This window comes from Wolffia australiana, chromosome 13 (genome assembly GCF_029677425.1).
Source record: "Wolffia australiana isolate 7733 chromosome 13, ASM2967742v1".
Lineage (NCBI taxonomy): Eukaryota > Viridiplantae > Streptophyta > Magnoliopsida > Alismatales > Araceae > Wolffia > Wolffia australiana.
This window is the reverse complement of record NC_135847.1, coordinates 2,908,952-2,925,028: the sequence shown is the minus strand read 5'-3', so window position 1 is coordinate 2,925,028 and position 16,077 is coordinate 2,908,952. Positions and strand designations below refer to the sequence as shown.

General features: G+C 35.3%; 1 protein-coding gene across 1 annotated transcript; it reads right to left on the bottom strand.

Moving 5' to 3' along the window:
- Positions 1-3,437: 3,437 nt before the first annotated feature.
- On the bottom strand, positions 3,438-7,056 carry LOC144711126 (uncharacterized). Its single transcript, XM_078585048.1, has 6 exons — positions 6,214-7,056; positions 5,208-5,796; positions 5,027-5,127; positions 4,324-4,413; positions 4,062-4,189; positions 3,438-3,746 (listed from the first exon to the last, which is right to left on the bottom strand). The coding sequence occupies exons 1-6, from the start codon at positions 6,745-6,747 to the stop codon at positions 3,614-3,616; spliced, it is 1,575 nt and encodes a 524-aa protein (XP_078441174.1). The 5' UTR covers positions 6,748-7,056; the 3' UTR covers positions 3,438-3,613.
- Positions 7,057-16,077: the final 9,021 nt, after the last annotated feature.

Genomic DNA, 16,077 nt, shown 5'->3' with positions numbered 1-16,077 from the left:
GCCCATGGAGGGGCCTCCCATGGCTGTGGATCTTGTAGTGTGGCCTTGAGGTTCCTGTGATAGCCATTTGATATTCTGCGGTCCCCCCCTCTCACCGGACTCTATCGTCTGGTCGATGGAGTTGATGGCCAGGTGCATAGATAGACGAATCTACCACTGCCTGTATGATCTCCTTCATAAGGATCCAACAGTTATGATTACATTGAAGCCATGGGCCCCTACAAGTTATGGTGCACCCCTTGCCATGTCAGGAGCCTTGTTAGTGAGCCATGTTAGCTATCCTTTATCATGATTCACCCATCGAGGGATCCCATCATCGTTGTCATTCGCCGCAGCCAATCAAGAGCCTAGAAAATAAGGAAAGAATATAAAATTGTATGTTTTAGATCTCACCATCTGATCTTTCTTAAGAAGATTGGATGACCAATATTATATAGCTGCAATTAAATAGGCCCATGATGACATGGATTTTAGGGCCAGTCTGCTCAAAGCCATGTCATACTTTATTTTTAATTCTCTTAAGATCGCGAGCCGATAGGCCAAGATCCATTTATAATATTCTTGACCTAGGTATTACATCTCTGAAACTTAAAATGCCAGTAGTAAGCTTATATGAAGCATTCTAGAAAACATAATACTCTAAAAATCCCATATGATATCATAAATGAAATAAATAAATACTTCCCTCTTGCGGGCATGCGTGGGCCACTCTCAATGTGCCATGGGCCTCTGGTGGTTTTTGGCCTTCCTACTGTGTGCCATGTGGGTGCTTAATCGGGCATCCTATGTTGATACTGCCTCTAAGCCTACTGTTGCTTGCCCATCGGTGCTCACCAGCTGCAGTGGGATTGAGAGTGGCGTGGGAGTTGCCGCGGCTAGCAGCAGCTCAGCCACTAACCCAATCCCCTTTTGATTTATTATTCTTCCCTCTCTTTCCCTTTTTTATTTCTTTATTTCATATTGACTTCAGCCTTGCAAAATATAAAATAAAACACTAGAGAGACGAACTAAAATTAATTGTGCATTGACGAACGTTGTTTGCTCGCCGGAAAATCATAAACTTCCCATCCCTAAATTATAAGAATATTTAATATGTCATCAGGAGCCCCACCTTTCTTCTCTGTACTCCATGACCAAGTTTTCCTCAAATTACATTGAGATGGTTCTTCTTGAATCTATGTCGGAGCTGAGTGAGAAGAAGCTCAGGAGCTCTGGCATGTTGATGACTATGTGGATACATCTTGAGGCTGAGCATCTGTAATGTTTGGGATGTCTTATTCAAGGAAGAAAACAGTAGGAGATTCAACTCTGAGTATGTTTTTCTACATATGGTATATTCCCCCGAAAAATGAAATCAATGAAATGTGAGGCCATAAGCTCATCAGAACTCTGTTTTATTTCATAATTTCCTTCAGGAATATTTACATTTAACCAATGTTGCCTTCACAACCAATTTCATGACATACCTCTGAAATTGTCTCGTTTTATAAAATCAACCATCAATTCTTCTTTTATGAATCATTCTATAGCAATCAATGGTCTAACCCTCATTTTTAACAAAAGAAGGATCTTGAAAAAATGAATACTAAACACATGTTTTAGTTGAAAAAGTATGATTGTGAACACAATATGGAATAAATAAGAGAACCTATTTACAGTAAAAAAGAAAATAATAACTATGTGAAAAAAAGTGAAGTAACAGGATAATGGGGAACTAAACTGTAGGTATGAAAATTATTTGTTCTCATATGAACCATCTGTATGGTAAAACAGTAATCATCTTAGAAAATTCATATATCTTACTTTTACGTCTCAATCCATTGGAATGAATGCAATTTGAGATTGTATACACTTAAATTAAAAAGGAATTTTATGATCTATAAATTGATCCCAAAAAAAAAAGTAATTTCTGATTCACATAATAACTAGTGATTAAATCCAAGTATGATATGTAAATAAATGAGGAATGAAGATGCCCTTGGTTGTTATACTGAATATAATTTCAGTTAATTTCTTCATAATAAAATTATATCAGAATTAAGATGTGAAGAACATTGGATTATGAATCTATAAATATACGGTTTTTATATTTTCAAGAAAATCAACCTATTCATCATAATATAAAATGGTAATAAAATACTATTAATTAATGTATATTTATCTGTAAATAAAGTGGTATGGTATCCACTGGGTTTTACAAAGTTCATATCAGGAGTATGAAATTCTAGAGTAAAGCATGCCAGTGTGGAAGCAACTGAGGATCGGTGACATCAAGGACTTCATTTACATGACTTCCCTTGACAAAACTTTTGACTAAGGATGGACTACATGATGTATCCATATCAATACACAAATAAAAAAATGGGACAGTGAGTATGATAAATAAACCTAGTGAATTATTAGAATATAAATAAAGTGTTACGCCAGTAAAAATAAAATGCGAAACATACACAGTGCGAAGGCAAATCAGTACAAATATTTAAAAAAATAAACAATATGGAGAGAAGAAATTACACAGCTCAAAATTTTAAAAAAATTAAACATTTCTCCATCTATAATGAATAAGAACCCACCAGCATTTAGGAATACAAATATCCGAATAAGAATTGACTTGATTCACAAATTGAAACTCAATGCCCAAGTTTTGTGACAATGGTGTATATCAGATCTTTGGACAATTCAAATGCAAACAAAATCAAAATAGTATACAAAGCTCTACTGGGTCAATTAGTTTTAGGCTAATGAGTAGTCCAAATCTAAATGGCATTAGATTTGCTTCCTAGAATCATGGTTAAACGTGGAGTTCATGGAGGATTTGATGAAATGGAGGAAATTAGGCAGATAGAATTTTAATTCAGTAAGCCATTAAATTAGGATATAATTGAATGGGAATGAAGAATTATGTTAACTGTGATAATTATGTAACTGTTGGAGGACTTGTGAAATTTGATTCATCCGTAGACCATTCCATAAAATTCAATATCATCCGCCCAACTCTCTGTTTATTTTACTCGCTGGCCAAGCGTCTCTTTTGAGTTCCATCTTACTTGAAGTTGAACACCTTGGCATCACCATTGATTCATCCATCTAAGAACTCATTGGTTGCATTGTTCATCCAAGGGAAGAAGACTCACCATGGTTCCTCACCAGAAGAAATCTGAAAGCTCCCAATGAAGAAAAATGAATGAGAAAAAGAGATAAGAATGTGACTGAGACCTTCATTGGATGTGAACTCTCCAATCAGTTGTCTTATTGCTTTATAAACATAAGAGTTGGGCTAGTTAGCCCTGACTTAATCTAGAGGCAACACCCTCCTAACCCACCTTGCTGTCATCACCCAGCCTGCGACATCGGCTAGCTATGTTGATCGTGAATTCTATGACTATTTAAGCCTGCTTCCAAGACATTTTCTTCCTAAATTGGGCAAGAGTAAAATATTGAGCAAGTACAGGTAAAAGGATATATGAAAAAAAAAGAGCTTTATGGCCTTGGCCCACATTTGGTCCAGGTTGGGAGAGACGAATATATACGCAGTGGATAGATAGATAGAGAGAGAGAGAGAGAGAGAGAGAGAGAGAGAGAGAGAGAGAGAGTTCTTCCCCAGAGATATTCATCATGGATGTACGGTCTGCTCAACAGCTTTGTAGCAATGGAGACTGCAAAGAGGCAGATTCAGCTTGGAATGACGATACCTATACGGGTTTGTACATGATGGGCCTGCGCATCTCTCCCTTGGTGCTGGGTAACTGCGCAACCAATCGGTCTTTCTTAATTTTTTTCCAAAAGATGAAGAGGAGAGAACGCTGGAGATATATCTATCAAAATTTAATAAAATAACTATAATAAAGAGAAAGGGACAAGGGAAAAGAAATGACAGATAGAGAGAGGTAGAGAGAGAACTGCTGATAGAGAGGGTAGAGAAAGATGAACAGAAGGAGAGAAACTGGGTGGAAGAATAACAGAAAGAGAGAATGAGAGAGAGAGATATAAGAGAAAAGAGTGAAAGACATTATATTACAGCGAAGATTAGCAAAGAGACAAAAAATTGTGGAGAGGCTAACCTGCGAGGCTCTGAGTCAAAGATACTCGGCAAGCCAACTGCCTCAGGAAAGGTCACAACAGTCCCATCTGGACCCAGTACCCACCTCACTGTGTTGCCCGCAAGGGCGATAAACTTTGCTGCTTTCTCCTGAAATAACCAAAAGAACTAAATAAAGAATTATCGATATATTGAAAGCATTATGGATAGACAGCGCATCAAAGGTTTTCAGGAAAACAGTAGAAAGAGAGTGAAATAGTATTGGTGGGCTTGTTCCTGCTTGCCTGAGCCATCTCCTCTCGCTTCTTCTGAAGCTTCTCCTCTCGTTTCTTTCTATTGGAATCTTGGCCCAAGATCTTCCTGATTGCCTCGGCCTGGAAATAATACACTGTTTCAAAATTCTACAAAATATATTCCCAAAATTTTACAGGATTTGATGATATTCTAGAAAAGGCCATCAAAAACTGTTCAATGGTAGGAAGAGGAGTTCCTGTAGATTTGATCCAACATAGATATACTGATTATGGTTTCAAACCAAGAGAAGTCACCAAAAACAGCTACCATTATGCTTCAGAATAGAATGATGTCCAGGACCATGATAGAGATTATTTCCTTTAAAAAACATCACTATCATGATGCATATGCATCATCCTTGTCATCACCTCATCATAACAATGCTGATGGATGAGCCACCATGTTCGGATTAATTAATTTAGATAGACACAATCATGACAAAGATAATAAAAGGATGAGAACAGTCATAGGCCTAACATGAGAAGAGAGAAGACATGAAGTTAAATAACTTCAAGCAACAAAGCTCTTACATCCTCTAACCCATTTGGAGGTAATTTTGTAATTTTCAAGATAATTTTCCTTAAATAGATGTAGCCCTACCCTTATGACTGGAGGCTAGAAAAAGAGAATCAGCTGATTCAGCAAAGGCTGTTCATGAAACCCGGTCATGGAAAGTGAGATCTAAAGTCAAACCTCTGATTCTCTTGCTGCCTTCTCCACCTGCAACCGCCTCCTCTGCGCCGCTTCCGCTTTCTTCAGCTGTTGCTCAACTTCAGAAAGCTTCCCTTTTTGCCCTAACATAAAATTTTCCTATAAGTTCAACGCTTAAACAAGTGAAGTTTGCCAAAGAACTGTCCCCCAGATGAAATCTCACTTCTAGGAGGTGCCGGCGGCAGACCATCAGGGAACTCAATCAAGTTGTTCGCACTTCCCCCCGTTCCATCTCTCCCAGTCTGGAGCGCCCGCTGACGCGTAGTGAGAGAAACCTCCTTGCGAGTATCAGCAAGGGATTCCAGGCTTTCCTCCCTCGCCTTCTTCCTCGGAGAGTGAGATGTGTCAGAAGCGCCCTCTTCTTCGTCAACATCCTCCCGGTCCTCGGAATCCCTATCTGATCTTGGCTTCTTCCGGCCTTCCCTCGACCTTGGTTGCAGAGAGAAGTCATCGTCTTCCTCATACGAACTACGTTTCAAAGCTTTTGAACCCTTCAATCGCTTCTTGTTCTCAGAACCACTGGTTTCCTGCTGCTCCATACTAAGTTTCGCGGCTTTCAGTCTCTCAAGATACCTGATTTCTTCATCAGCATCATCCCCATCGAAGGCACCATCGAGCACACGCCTCTTTGGAACCCTCTTACTCTTGCGCACTGGCTCTGAGCCTGCCGAAGTCTGTAGCTTCTCGTTGAACTCCTTTGATGGCCTGAAGAATCCCTGGTCGCCAAAATTCTTCCATGGATCCACCTTTTCCTGCAACAAGTCATCAGTCATCACCGTTGGATCAATCCTCAAGTATCCATAAAATATTACGCATTTGTGTAAAGGAAGAAAAAAATAACATTCATTAAAAATAGGTATTTTTCAACTTCTGCCTGATGCAATTAATTTAATAGATCCCACATTGATTCATAAACACATGCAATAGCTGTCGTAGAATATAGTTCATAATTCAAGACCCAACATCTATCTTTTGGAGTTATAGATAATATAACACTTAAGATGTAAGGTTAACTTCCATCTTACATTTCACAATCTACAAAGAATCCCAAATTCCACTCGAAAAGCCTATAATAAATACCAATGAACTCGTTCACAAACAAAATACAAAAGAAACATAATAAACAACAAAAAGAAAAAAAACAGGAGAGATTGTTTTGAGAAACTAACCCCCGAATCAATTCTCTGTCGATGCCGAGAAGAATCATCAGGCTTCGATCCTTTCAAAGAAGACCCACCACCTCCTTCCACTCCGCTCTCTCCATTAGACTTGGCATGGATTGTGCGAGTAACACCACCAACCTTCAACTTCACCTTCCTCACCCGATTTTCCGATTGATCCATTGTTTCTAAACTTCCCCTAGAACTGTTCTTGGCACTGGAATAAGAAAAACTACCTTCATTTCCCCTGTTCTGGAACTTATCATAGTCTCTATCCGCGATTTCTTCTTTCTTGGGTCTTCGAGAAGAAGTAGGCCCTTCATGTCTAGAAGAGATCTTAGGAACAAGGGAGTTAAGATTGAGCTCTTTTCTCACAGCGCCTGCTTCAAGGCTAGAACTGCCGTCGGAGGAGTTCTTGCTACCGTTGTCGGACGACGGAGGGGACGGATCGCGGCCTTCTAGAAGCGCCTGAGAATCCATCCTCGGACGACGGGACGCGGCGCTCCGCCGCCGCTTAGCGACGGTGGCGATTTCATCCATCATGGTGAAATCGAAATTCGTGGGTACCCAGATAGAAGGAACGAGAACCCAGATGAGAATTGAAGGGAGGGGGATGAAAGAGAGAGATTTGAGGGGAAAAATGGGATTTTGGAGGATCCACTGCAATGGAGGGGGAGAAAAATCTAGGGTTTCGCTCAGCGATGAAGATGGCGATGTGGGTCAAGCCCCATTTGGGATGATGGCGCTGGGGAGGAGAACAATGGGTAATTATCACCATTGCTTCTCTCTCTCTATCTCTCTCTCTAGCCCTCTCTTTCTCTCTCTAGCTCGCTGGGAATGGTTTGGTTTCAGCAGGTCGTTGGATGTCTAGGACTGAAGGAGAGATGAAAGAAGGGTTAGGAATTTAGGAGGGGAGAGAGAAGCCCATATTTGATTATGGGCTGGCCCAGATTTTGTAGTAGTGGGTTTTTCCTATTTTTTGCACCAGAGATTGATTTTGATTCAGATGAAGGATGGTAAAGTCTATGATATATGCTTTTCAAACAGTGGGTTTTATTTGGAGGATAAGTGCAAGATATTTGTCAGAAAGTGAATTTTGTGATGAGAGAAAGTAGATTTTCATCTTGATGCATGAGGCTATCACGAGTCTAGTATGTAGAGACGGTATGTTTATCAGCATTGTGATCTGGGAGCATTTTATGGATGTCATTAGGTTTCTTTTTTTAAATTAGGTAAATTATAAGGCAAGTTTTTATCCTATCTTAGTGATGGGAGACCCTCTCGACATCAAGACGGAACGTCGCCAGCAACCTCACCGAGCCGCACGAGCTGACGCCCGCGACGCCCTGTTCAAATACTCCAAGTGAAGACGAAGCCGCACGCGTTTTCGTTTATTTTCTTTATTTCTATTGTTGTAATTTCCTCACCGAATTATGGACCGGGCCGTTCGTGTTTTGGCATCGCCCATTTCAAACGATTTTATTTTTCTCATCGCTATGAGAGAACCGCTCGTCTCAAGATGATTCCCTCAAGTTACGCCCATTTGGGCATGCCCACGACCCTATATAAGGACGGCATGCCCAAGAGGACAAGCAGACTGAAATTTGGAAATCAAGTGTTGTTGTTCTTTCCTTAGATCTCTAGCTTAGAGAGTTTTTTTTTAGATAGTATTAGAAAAGTAGAGCTTGGAGTTTCGAACGTGGGAAGAACATGGCCCCTCCCACGACGCCTACTGCTGTGGATCGTTGCCCATGCTAATCTCTGTCGCCGATTCTTTCATCGCCCTTGTCTTCAATATTTTCCTTTCGGGAACAAGCTTTTGCGCCAATAGTCTTGAGATCTCCGCTTCTTGAAGTTTGGAGGTTACAACAACGTTCCTGGTGTTTGACCTCCCGCCACGAAGCCAACGGGACTCGCTCCGTCAGGTGATACCGTTAATTCCTCACCGCAAATCATTTACTTTCCTTGCAGTATTGGTCGATCTATTTTACCGTGCCTCGAGAGCTAGGATCCTCTCTTATTGCCCCGTCTTAATACACCTAGTGAGTGGATAGGGATAAATTTTATTGTGGTATAACATTAATCGATTACGCGGAAGTTGGACGCCGACGGGTAGTGTGACTACTCCTCGTCTTACGCATCAGATTTGGTTTAAAGGGACGTGGGGAAGTCGATTGTGCCCAATTGAACTTCGCCAACTTAGTTGATCGCCTTACTTTGTTAGTTTACTCGTTGTACTTGTCTTTTTATTTCCTCAAACTGCATCTGGCCAAATAGATAGCTCGTCAATTCATCATCGTCATCTGTGGTGTAATATGCGAAGATCGATCCCGGCTGATATCATATTACATCACTTTGTGATTTCGAAGTTAAATTTTAGAAAAATATACATAACTTTACTGTACTTCTTAAAATGCTTTTTTTATAGATTCCCATGTTCCTTATTGCTTTTAAGGGAAATCTAAGTTCACCAAAAATATGTCTATAAAATCAAAAGTAAATCTCCTTTGTTGTGTGTGATCATCGTGGTACTCCAACCAAAACCAGTACAATCTTTCAGAAAAAAAATTACTTTAACTTTGTTTTTGCAAATATAAAGCCAAAATCAGCACATAGCTGTTGAATTATAATTTGAATTTAGTCTTGCCTTATGAATAAGAAACTGTGAATAGTATGTCTGAAATATTTAATCATTTGTTTAACATTATGATGGGAATACTCATTTTTAATCATTTGAACTCTATGATTCTATAATATTCCCCTATCTGTTATTTATTTCATAGCCAATTATATCATGATTTAGCAGAAAATATTGTATCTAGTTAAACAAACTTGGATTGGCCATTTCCCTTCAAACTATCAAACTTCAATCAAGTGGGACAGGAAAATATAAATGGATGAGCTATCCAACACACTTATCTGCCACTAACTAAAAGCCCAAAAAATGATTAATGGACACAATAAAAAACATTTATGGTTCTTCTATGTTAGAACAAGCCAAGTAGAATAAAAATAATTCATGGTGTTTACTTTATATAAGAAACTCTATTGTATTACAATGTTTATATAACGGCATTCAAGGAGGGTACATGGACAAGTTAATATATTTTTAAAGTATTTATGATGCAAAAATCTTAAATTTAATATTTATCAAATAGAAACCCATTAAATTTATTTATATTTAAGTTTACATATAAAGATATCCAACTTTTGTGATGATCTTTATGTTTTCCCTAAGTTTCCTTAAAGTTCAGAAGACTGTTATTTATGTTATTAATTACTTAGATCATTATAAGATCAAATTAAGCTTCTTTAGAGGCCAAGTTTTCCTTAGAAATAAAAATATCGATGGGATAATAAGTACCGTCACTCATATTTGATGGTCATTTTCAAATCCCCCTATATGGATAAAAATAATATGTTTATAATTACAGACCTGAAATAAGTAAAAGATTATTCAACTGGTATTTAGATGAGACCCAAGTAAAAAAAAAGAGGTGTATGATTAGACAGTTTAACTCGAATGGATTGAATTCATTATTAAATAAGCCCATACTGGTCTTTGTCTTTCGTTATGACATATGTCTAAAGGGTTATACGTATGCCATGACCAGAAATTAGACACTTAAGTCCCTTTTAGCACTCCAGGATAGTACAGATTTCTTAAAATACTAACTTCAGTAAAACCTGAAGAAAAGATAAAAATTTTCAGAAATAATGGTATTGGGTATGGGGTGTATACTTGATGGTTAATAATGTGCATGGGCAGAGCAATTGAGATTAAATATACCCAAGGTTATGGATTCTTAGTTGAAATCCTAAATATAGAGTTTTATTACCAAGGTCAATTTGGTACCTGGATCATTTATCCTTACCTGTTCCATCAATCCCATCTCTATACAATTCCATTTCTCTCTAGCTCCACATATCATTCTGTACCTTAAGATCTCATCAATATAAATTATCTATTCACCATGGATATAATCTGTATCAAGCCTTGATGCTATGTTCACATTTAAAACATGAATTCAAAATTTTTATTTGAGACAATATCACTAAAGTGGCTAAGTCTGATCACGTGTGACATTACTAAAGATAACTTTTTATATCCCCAACTTCAATGCGATGGATATTATGTGAACGTAAATCCAATCATACATCACCCAATGTTCAAGTTCATTAAAATAAATACAATTATTCACTATTATTGTTGTGTGATATTTATAATGACAGTGAATTATGATGATATTATGATGGTCACTATTCTTTATGTACATAAACTATATATTCCTATGAGAGAGACACTTGAGATAGACATCGAGCTATATGGATATAATAACGCTATATGATCCTACTTATATGATAAGTATGACTCATCTATGGGCATTAGTGTTGGGGCACTAAAGACAGAGAGGTTGCTCTTTAGAGAAATATTTCACTAAAGTTATATGTATGCATCCGTTAATGATATTATTTTAAAGAAATGCATCCCTTAATGGTATATTACCATCAGCTAAATGTATCTTGATCAATGACAAAGATGTAAAAATTGTCTGTTGACCTGAGCCACGGAGAACATTTTCATGCACATATGTTTTTACTATGGTGTACCTGTATCTGATCATGGGATTCAAAATATTTATTAGTTCAGACGTAGAAAGAAGTATATGAGTTGTCAAGATGGAATTGTTCATCCTCCTTCTAAGGGGAGATTGACTCAAGCAAGAGGATTTATTAAATCCCAGGTAGAGTAGTCAGAAACTACAGAAGGCATTCTCAGTCGAACCAAATGATGGATCGATTTAAATCAATTCTTGATCAATTAACATACATGCCATATAACTTCATTAAAAAGGTTGGAGCATAAATATTAATTGACCATTTGACTTATTAACAAGATTATACGTGGGCCTAGAGGGTCACACGCATAAATTGATGCATGTTGGTGGATATACTTTAATCATAAAGAATATGATGAAAAATACTTAAGTAAAAATAATTAAGATATTTATTTTTAGGTGCCCATGGCAGCCATACCAAGGTGCCCCATTTTATGTTTATCTTCCAATCCAATCACTCCATTAGAATGTATTAATGGCGAGAAAATCAACTTGCTCTTCAAGAGGAAGCAATCCAACATTTTATACAATAGGAGTTGTAGAAGCAGATTATACAAGAGGAGTTGTAGAAGAAGAAACAATCCTACATTTTATTGATTGCAAGGACACATCTGGAGGCTCAACACGTGCATGGCAATAAGAGACTGTCCTAACGATCAAGTCAAAGGTGGAGCAAGTTCCTGACAAGATAATGAGATTATTTTGTTTGATCGATCGCCTATCTTCTAGTGCTTTGAAAATAGTTTTCAATCACCATATGCGCAAAAATGATCAATGTTTTTCTCTTACAATAACTACCTTGAAATAAAACTAAACTTATGTGCCGAAAATGGGACTAACTTTCCATTAATTATATCACTCGCATATTATATTTTAAAGAATGAATAGTGTTTTAGAACTCTGTAGGTTTTTCAAGTAATACGGTTATTTTCAAATCTTAGGTTTCTTAGACTCTAGTATCCTTTTGAATTAAATTTACATGTAAAATATCTACAATCTGTTAAAAATCTTAAAAGGACACTCTATTTTTGATTGAAAATTTTCATTTTATACCATTTCCTCTAACAACAAAAGAAACTTTTGTGATACAAACTGACCTAAATTATCAATAATCAGGTTTAGGCTCATCCTCTTTCTAAATGACAAAAACAAGAGAAGTATGTACTTTATCAATTATTAAAAGTTTCTCTCATTAGAGTATCTGTAATTTTTTGGTTTATTGGAGGATAAATCTAAGAAAATATAGAATATTCTAAATCTATTTCTATAGATTATTGAAAATGTTTTTAAATACGTGATATTCTAGCTAAACTTTGTAAAACCCTTGGATTGGAAACTTAGACCACAGTTCGCTTTTATATCATGTTAATTTATCTCTAATAAATTGGATATTGTTTATTCATAGTACTTGTGATCGGTCATTTACCAGTTTATACATAACATTTTATTTATTTTAGACAATTTTACTCATTTGTCGGTATCTTTCTGATTGATTGTTTCTCTACCCATTGATCTCAACCTTTCCTGGTATATTCCAATCTTAATAATCTTCTTTCTTTGATTTTTTAATCACTGAATTAGTTTAAATTACTCATATGAACTATTACCTCATTCCATCAATATATTAATCTGATATATCTTTAAAAAATTTCAATCAACCAATCAATAGTTTGTCTCCATCTGCAAAAAATTAGTGCATAGTAACTTTCATTGTACTACTGCTATATGAAATGATGCTCAAGACTAAAAGTGATGTGTCACTGCATAAATTTATATGACCATTAAAATATATTTTGGACGCAAAAATATGTCATAACATATTATAATGTTGAGTTATGTGTTTTATTGAATGTTGAAAGTTAGGAATCATTACATTACTTCTAATTTGTATGCTGAAAGAAGTGTCAAACCATTATTCTTAAACTCATTTTATAACAATCTGATGGACAAGAAACATCATTGGGTCTTCTGAATCAATTAACCATGTTATAATAAAATTTAATGTGGTGGTATCAAGAGTCCTCACATCAAACTCCTGATTTTTAGACTATTAACGCATAACCAAAATAACTACTTGAAAAATTGTTTAAATAATGAAAATTATTTTTTACGTCATCAATTCATTTTGTACATTTTTGTGCTTTCTATTTCATATTTTAACTACGACTTACAAGCCCCTAATCATGGGATCAATGGAAGTCTTCGCTCTGATATGAAAAGAAGTATGTGAAGGTGATCAAGAGTTTAGGATGGGGTCATCGTGCCCGATATATGAGGAGATTGACTTGAGGAAGAATATGAATAAAATTCCTGGCTAGTGTAATACCAATATCAGAGAAGGCCTTCTCTAGTGATTCCAGTTGAGCATCACTATTAACTGGAATGATGCATTAAGTTTTGATGGAAAAAAATAATAGAAGAAGCAGGGTCGAATCCACATAGACAAATTAGGATCAAATCCACATAAATTTATCTTTAATTTCTAGCTTTTGGTTTTTTAATGTTCATTTAGAAATTTCAACTAAATTAATAAAATCAAGCTAGGGAAAATTAATCATTAATAGTCATAAAATAATTTTAGTAATGAACCTCATTTATCCAGAATTTAATGAATATTTTTTAATAAATATAATCCATAAAAATACTAGAAAATCTAGAAATTCACAATATAATTTCAAACTATGACAAAACCATTTCAATATTTAAATAAATCTAAATAAATATTTTATTCCTTTCAAAACTATTTTATTTATAAAATTAATGTAAAAAAACTATGTTAAAACACCATAAGATGAATAAAATTAGGAATTTCATTCTAGAAGTGTAATGAATATTTTTAAGCATTAATAACATTTATGAGCACGTTAATGATAATAAACACATGAAATTGATGAAAGTTTTATTAAAAATAGAATGATATTTATGATTATCAATCTTGAAGGTGAATCATGTCAGCAAGTAGACTATGAGAAGAAACCATTAGAACGTGGGTTTGATCTCAGCTCAGACACAGTTAGTCATAGAATGAAGTTGGCATAAACTAATATGGATAAAAAAGAATTTAAATGGAGTCTAGAGTGACTATGCTTACCTATACAAAGCTAATTGATCTTAAACTGTATGCTGGAGAGATAAATAATTATGTTTTTGATATGAAAATTTTATTTACCAAGTGTCAGAGGTATTAGATAAGTTTACAAAACATGTCTTATACTCTACTCAAATAATAGGTGTCTAAAAAAGTGTACGTAATCAAGCGTGATAACCCATTCGCACTTATCATATTTTGAAAATTCATGTCCAACTTATTTTCTTATTTGGGTTGAGTCATAAATACAAATAAATATGTTTTTCGTCATATTAAGACTAATATACTCTCAAGAATCTACCTAATTTTATCATGAAATTTGAAAGTCTTTTTTTGGTTCATAAATTACTGATATTCCTTCCATTTTATAAATTTTTACACAGAATAGCCTTATTATTAGTGAGATATAGTAACCAACATGAAAACTCTTGTATCACCCAAAGACACAATACGCCTTTTAAAGAATTTGATAGAATACCCCTCTCATGTCTTTGAAAGAAACTTCTCAAAGACCTAAGATGCTAAAAACCTTAACAGGAATTATTATCATTTGACAAGGAGGAATACATGTTATCAATCTGAAAACCTAAGACAGTCAACCCGTAGGTTTTAGATGTTGTTACACATAGTGAAAGGACTGAATGCGATGATAGAAGGGATCAAACTTTTACTTTTCTTCATTATGGTGATACTAATGAGCTTATTAGAAGTCCCTACTAATACCCTTGTAAAACATTCCTTTCTCTGTCCTCAAAAGAAAAACATGATGTCATTTTCTCTTTATCGTAATTGAAAATTAATGGTAATGAATGTGATATTTGAAAAGTACTTTATGGATATTTTTAAAATTAATTATTAAATTTTTAGAGTATATGGTGACAATATTTTATTCAACAAATCAAAAAGAGTCTTTGGTGATGTTCAAAACCTCGAACATCAGTCAATGAACTATTTTCTGACACTATCATTGTAAAAATAAATAGTTGATCTTATTTCAGATATATTTATGCAAAAAATATAATAGTGGATTGGAATTCAAAAGTGAGAAGATAACAGATCAAAGTTATATGAAAAAGTAAAAAGTATTTTAAATAAAACGTGAGGTAACATAAGAATTTGATATGAAAATGGGGGGGAGAAAATCGTGAAGTGTTTTATTGAGATAGGAGATACATTAGGAAATCATGAACAAACATTTGAGAAAAAAAAGAAATATAAGAAATAAATATTTTAGGATAAGAGCACACGATAGAGGAAGGAAAGTAAGGAGATTGTAAGTAAAACATATGGTATTCTAAGTGGCTAAGGTATGACCTAAGAAAGGGGTGGATGAGGTTATTGAAATTTTATTAACTCTAGTCCTTTTAATTGTATTAGATAAATTCTACCTATCTTGGCAATGAGATAGAAGATATGATAGACTCAATTGCTTTTTCGACAATCAAGGCTAGTGCATAATGTTGTTTGGGATATCCAGCTAGAGATGATGATGAGCCCTAACCAAGTTTTTGTGCGTTACCAAAGAATAGTACTTGGACATAAGGGGTTTATCGGATACTAAGAAATGAAAAAGTCAGTGAACCTCTGTATTGCTCCATTCCCAAGTCTTTCACACAGTCATGATGCTTGACCTTTTTAAACTCAGCCCGACGACCTCCTCTTGTTCATCCACAAAGTCTTCACCTAGTTTATCCCCAAAGCCTACTTGTAAATCCTTAAATTGGTAATATTTATTTAATTCTAAAACTCAGAGACATGATGAAATTATAACTCAGACATATATTAAAGTATATTCAATGAGAAGTGATCAATCAATATACTTTACATGGAAATATTTGATATTCAATTAAGTATGACAATATGGTTCAATATAAATTAATTTACCTATCAGATGATTCTATTCTTCGTTTGTAGTTATCTCTCACTCCTCTTCTAGTTGATGTAGATTTGCTCCTAATGAATAAATTGACGACCAGTTATTATAAATACACACCAGGACTGCTTGTCTCAAATTACACCAGATTGCCTCAAGATTTTTTATCTTCTCTTGCCAATATATTTCATTATTGTGCATAAAACTCCTTATGAATTTATTTTGTGGAAAATCACTGAGCCTTCAGCAAGTTTTACTAAGTTTTCCATTTTTTCTCATGATTTCATAATGTT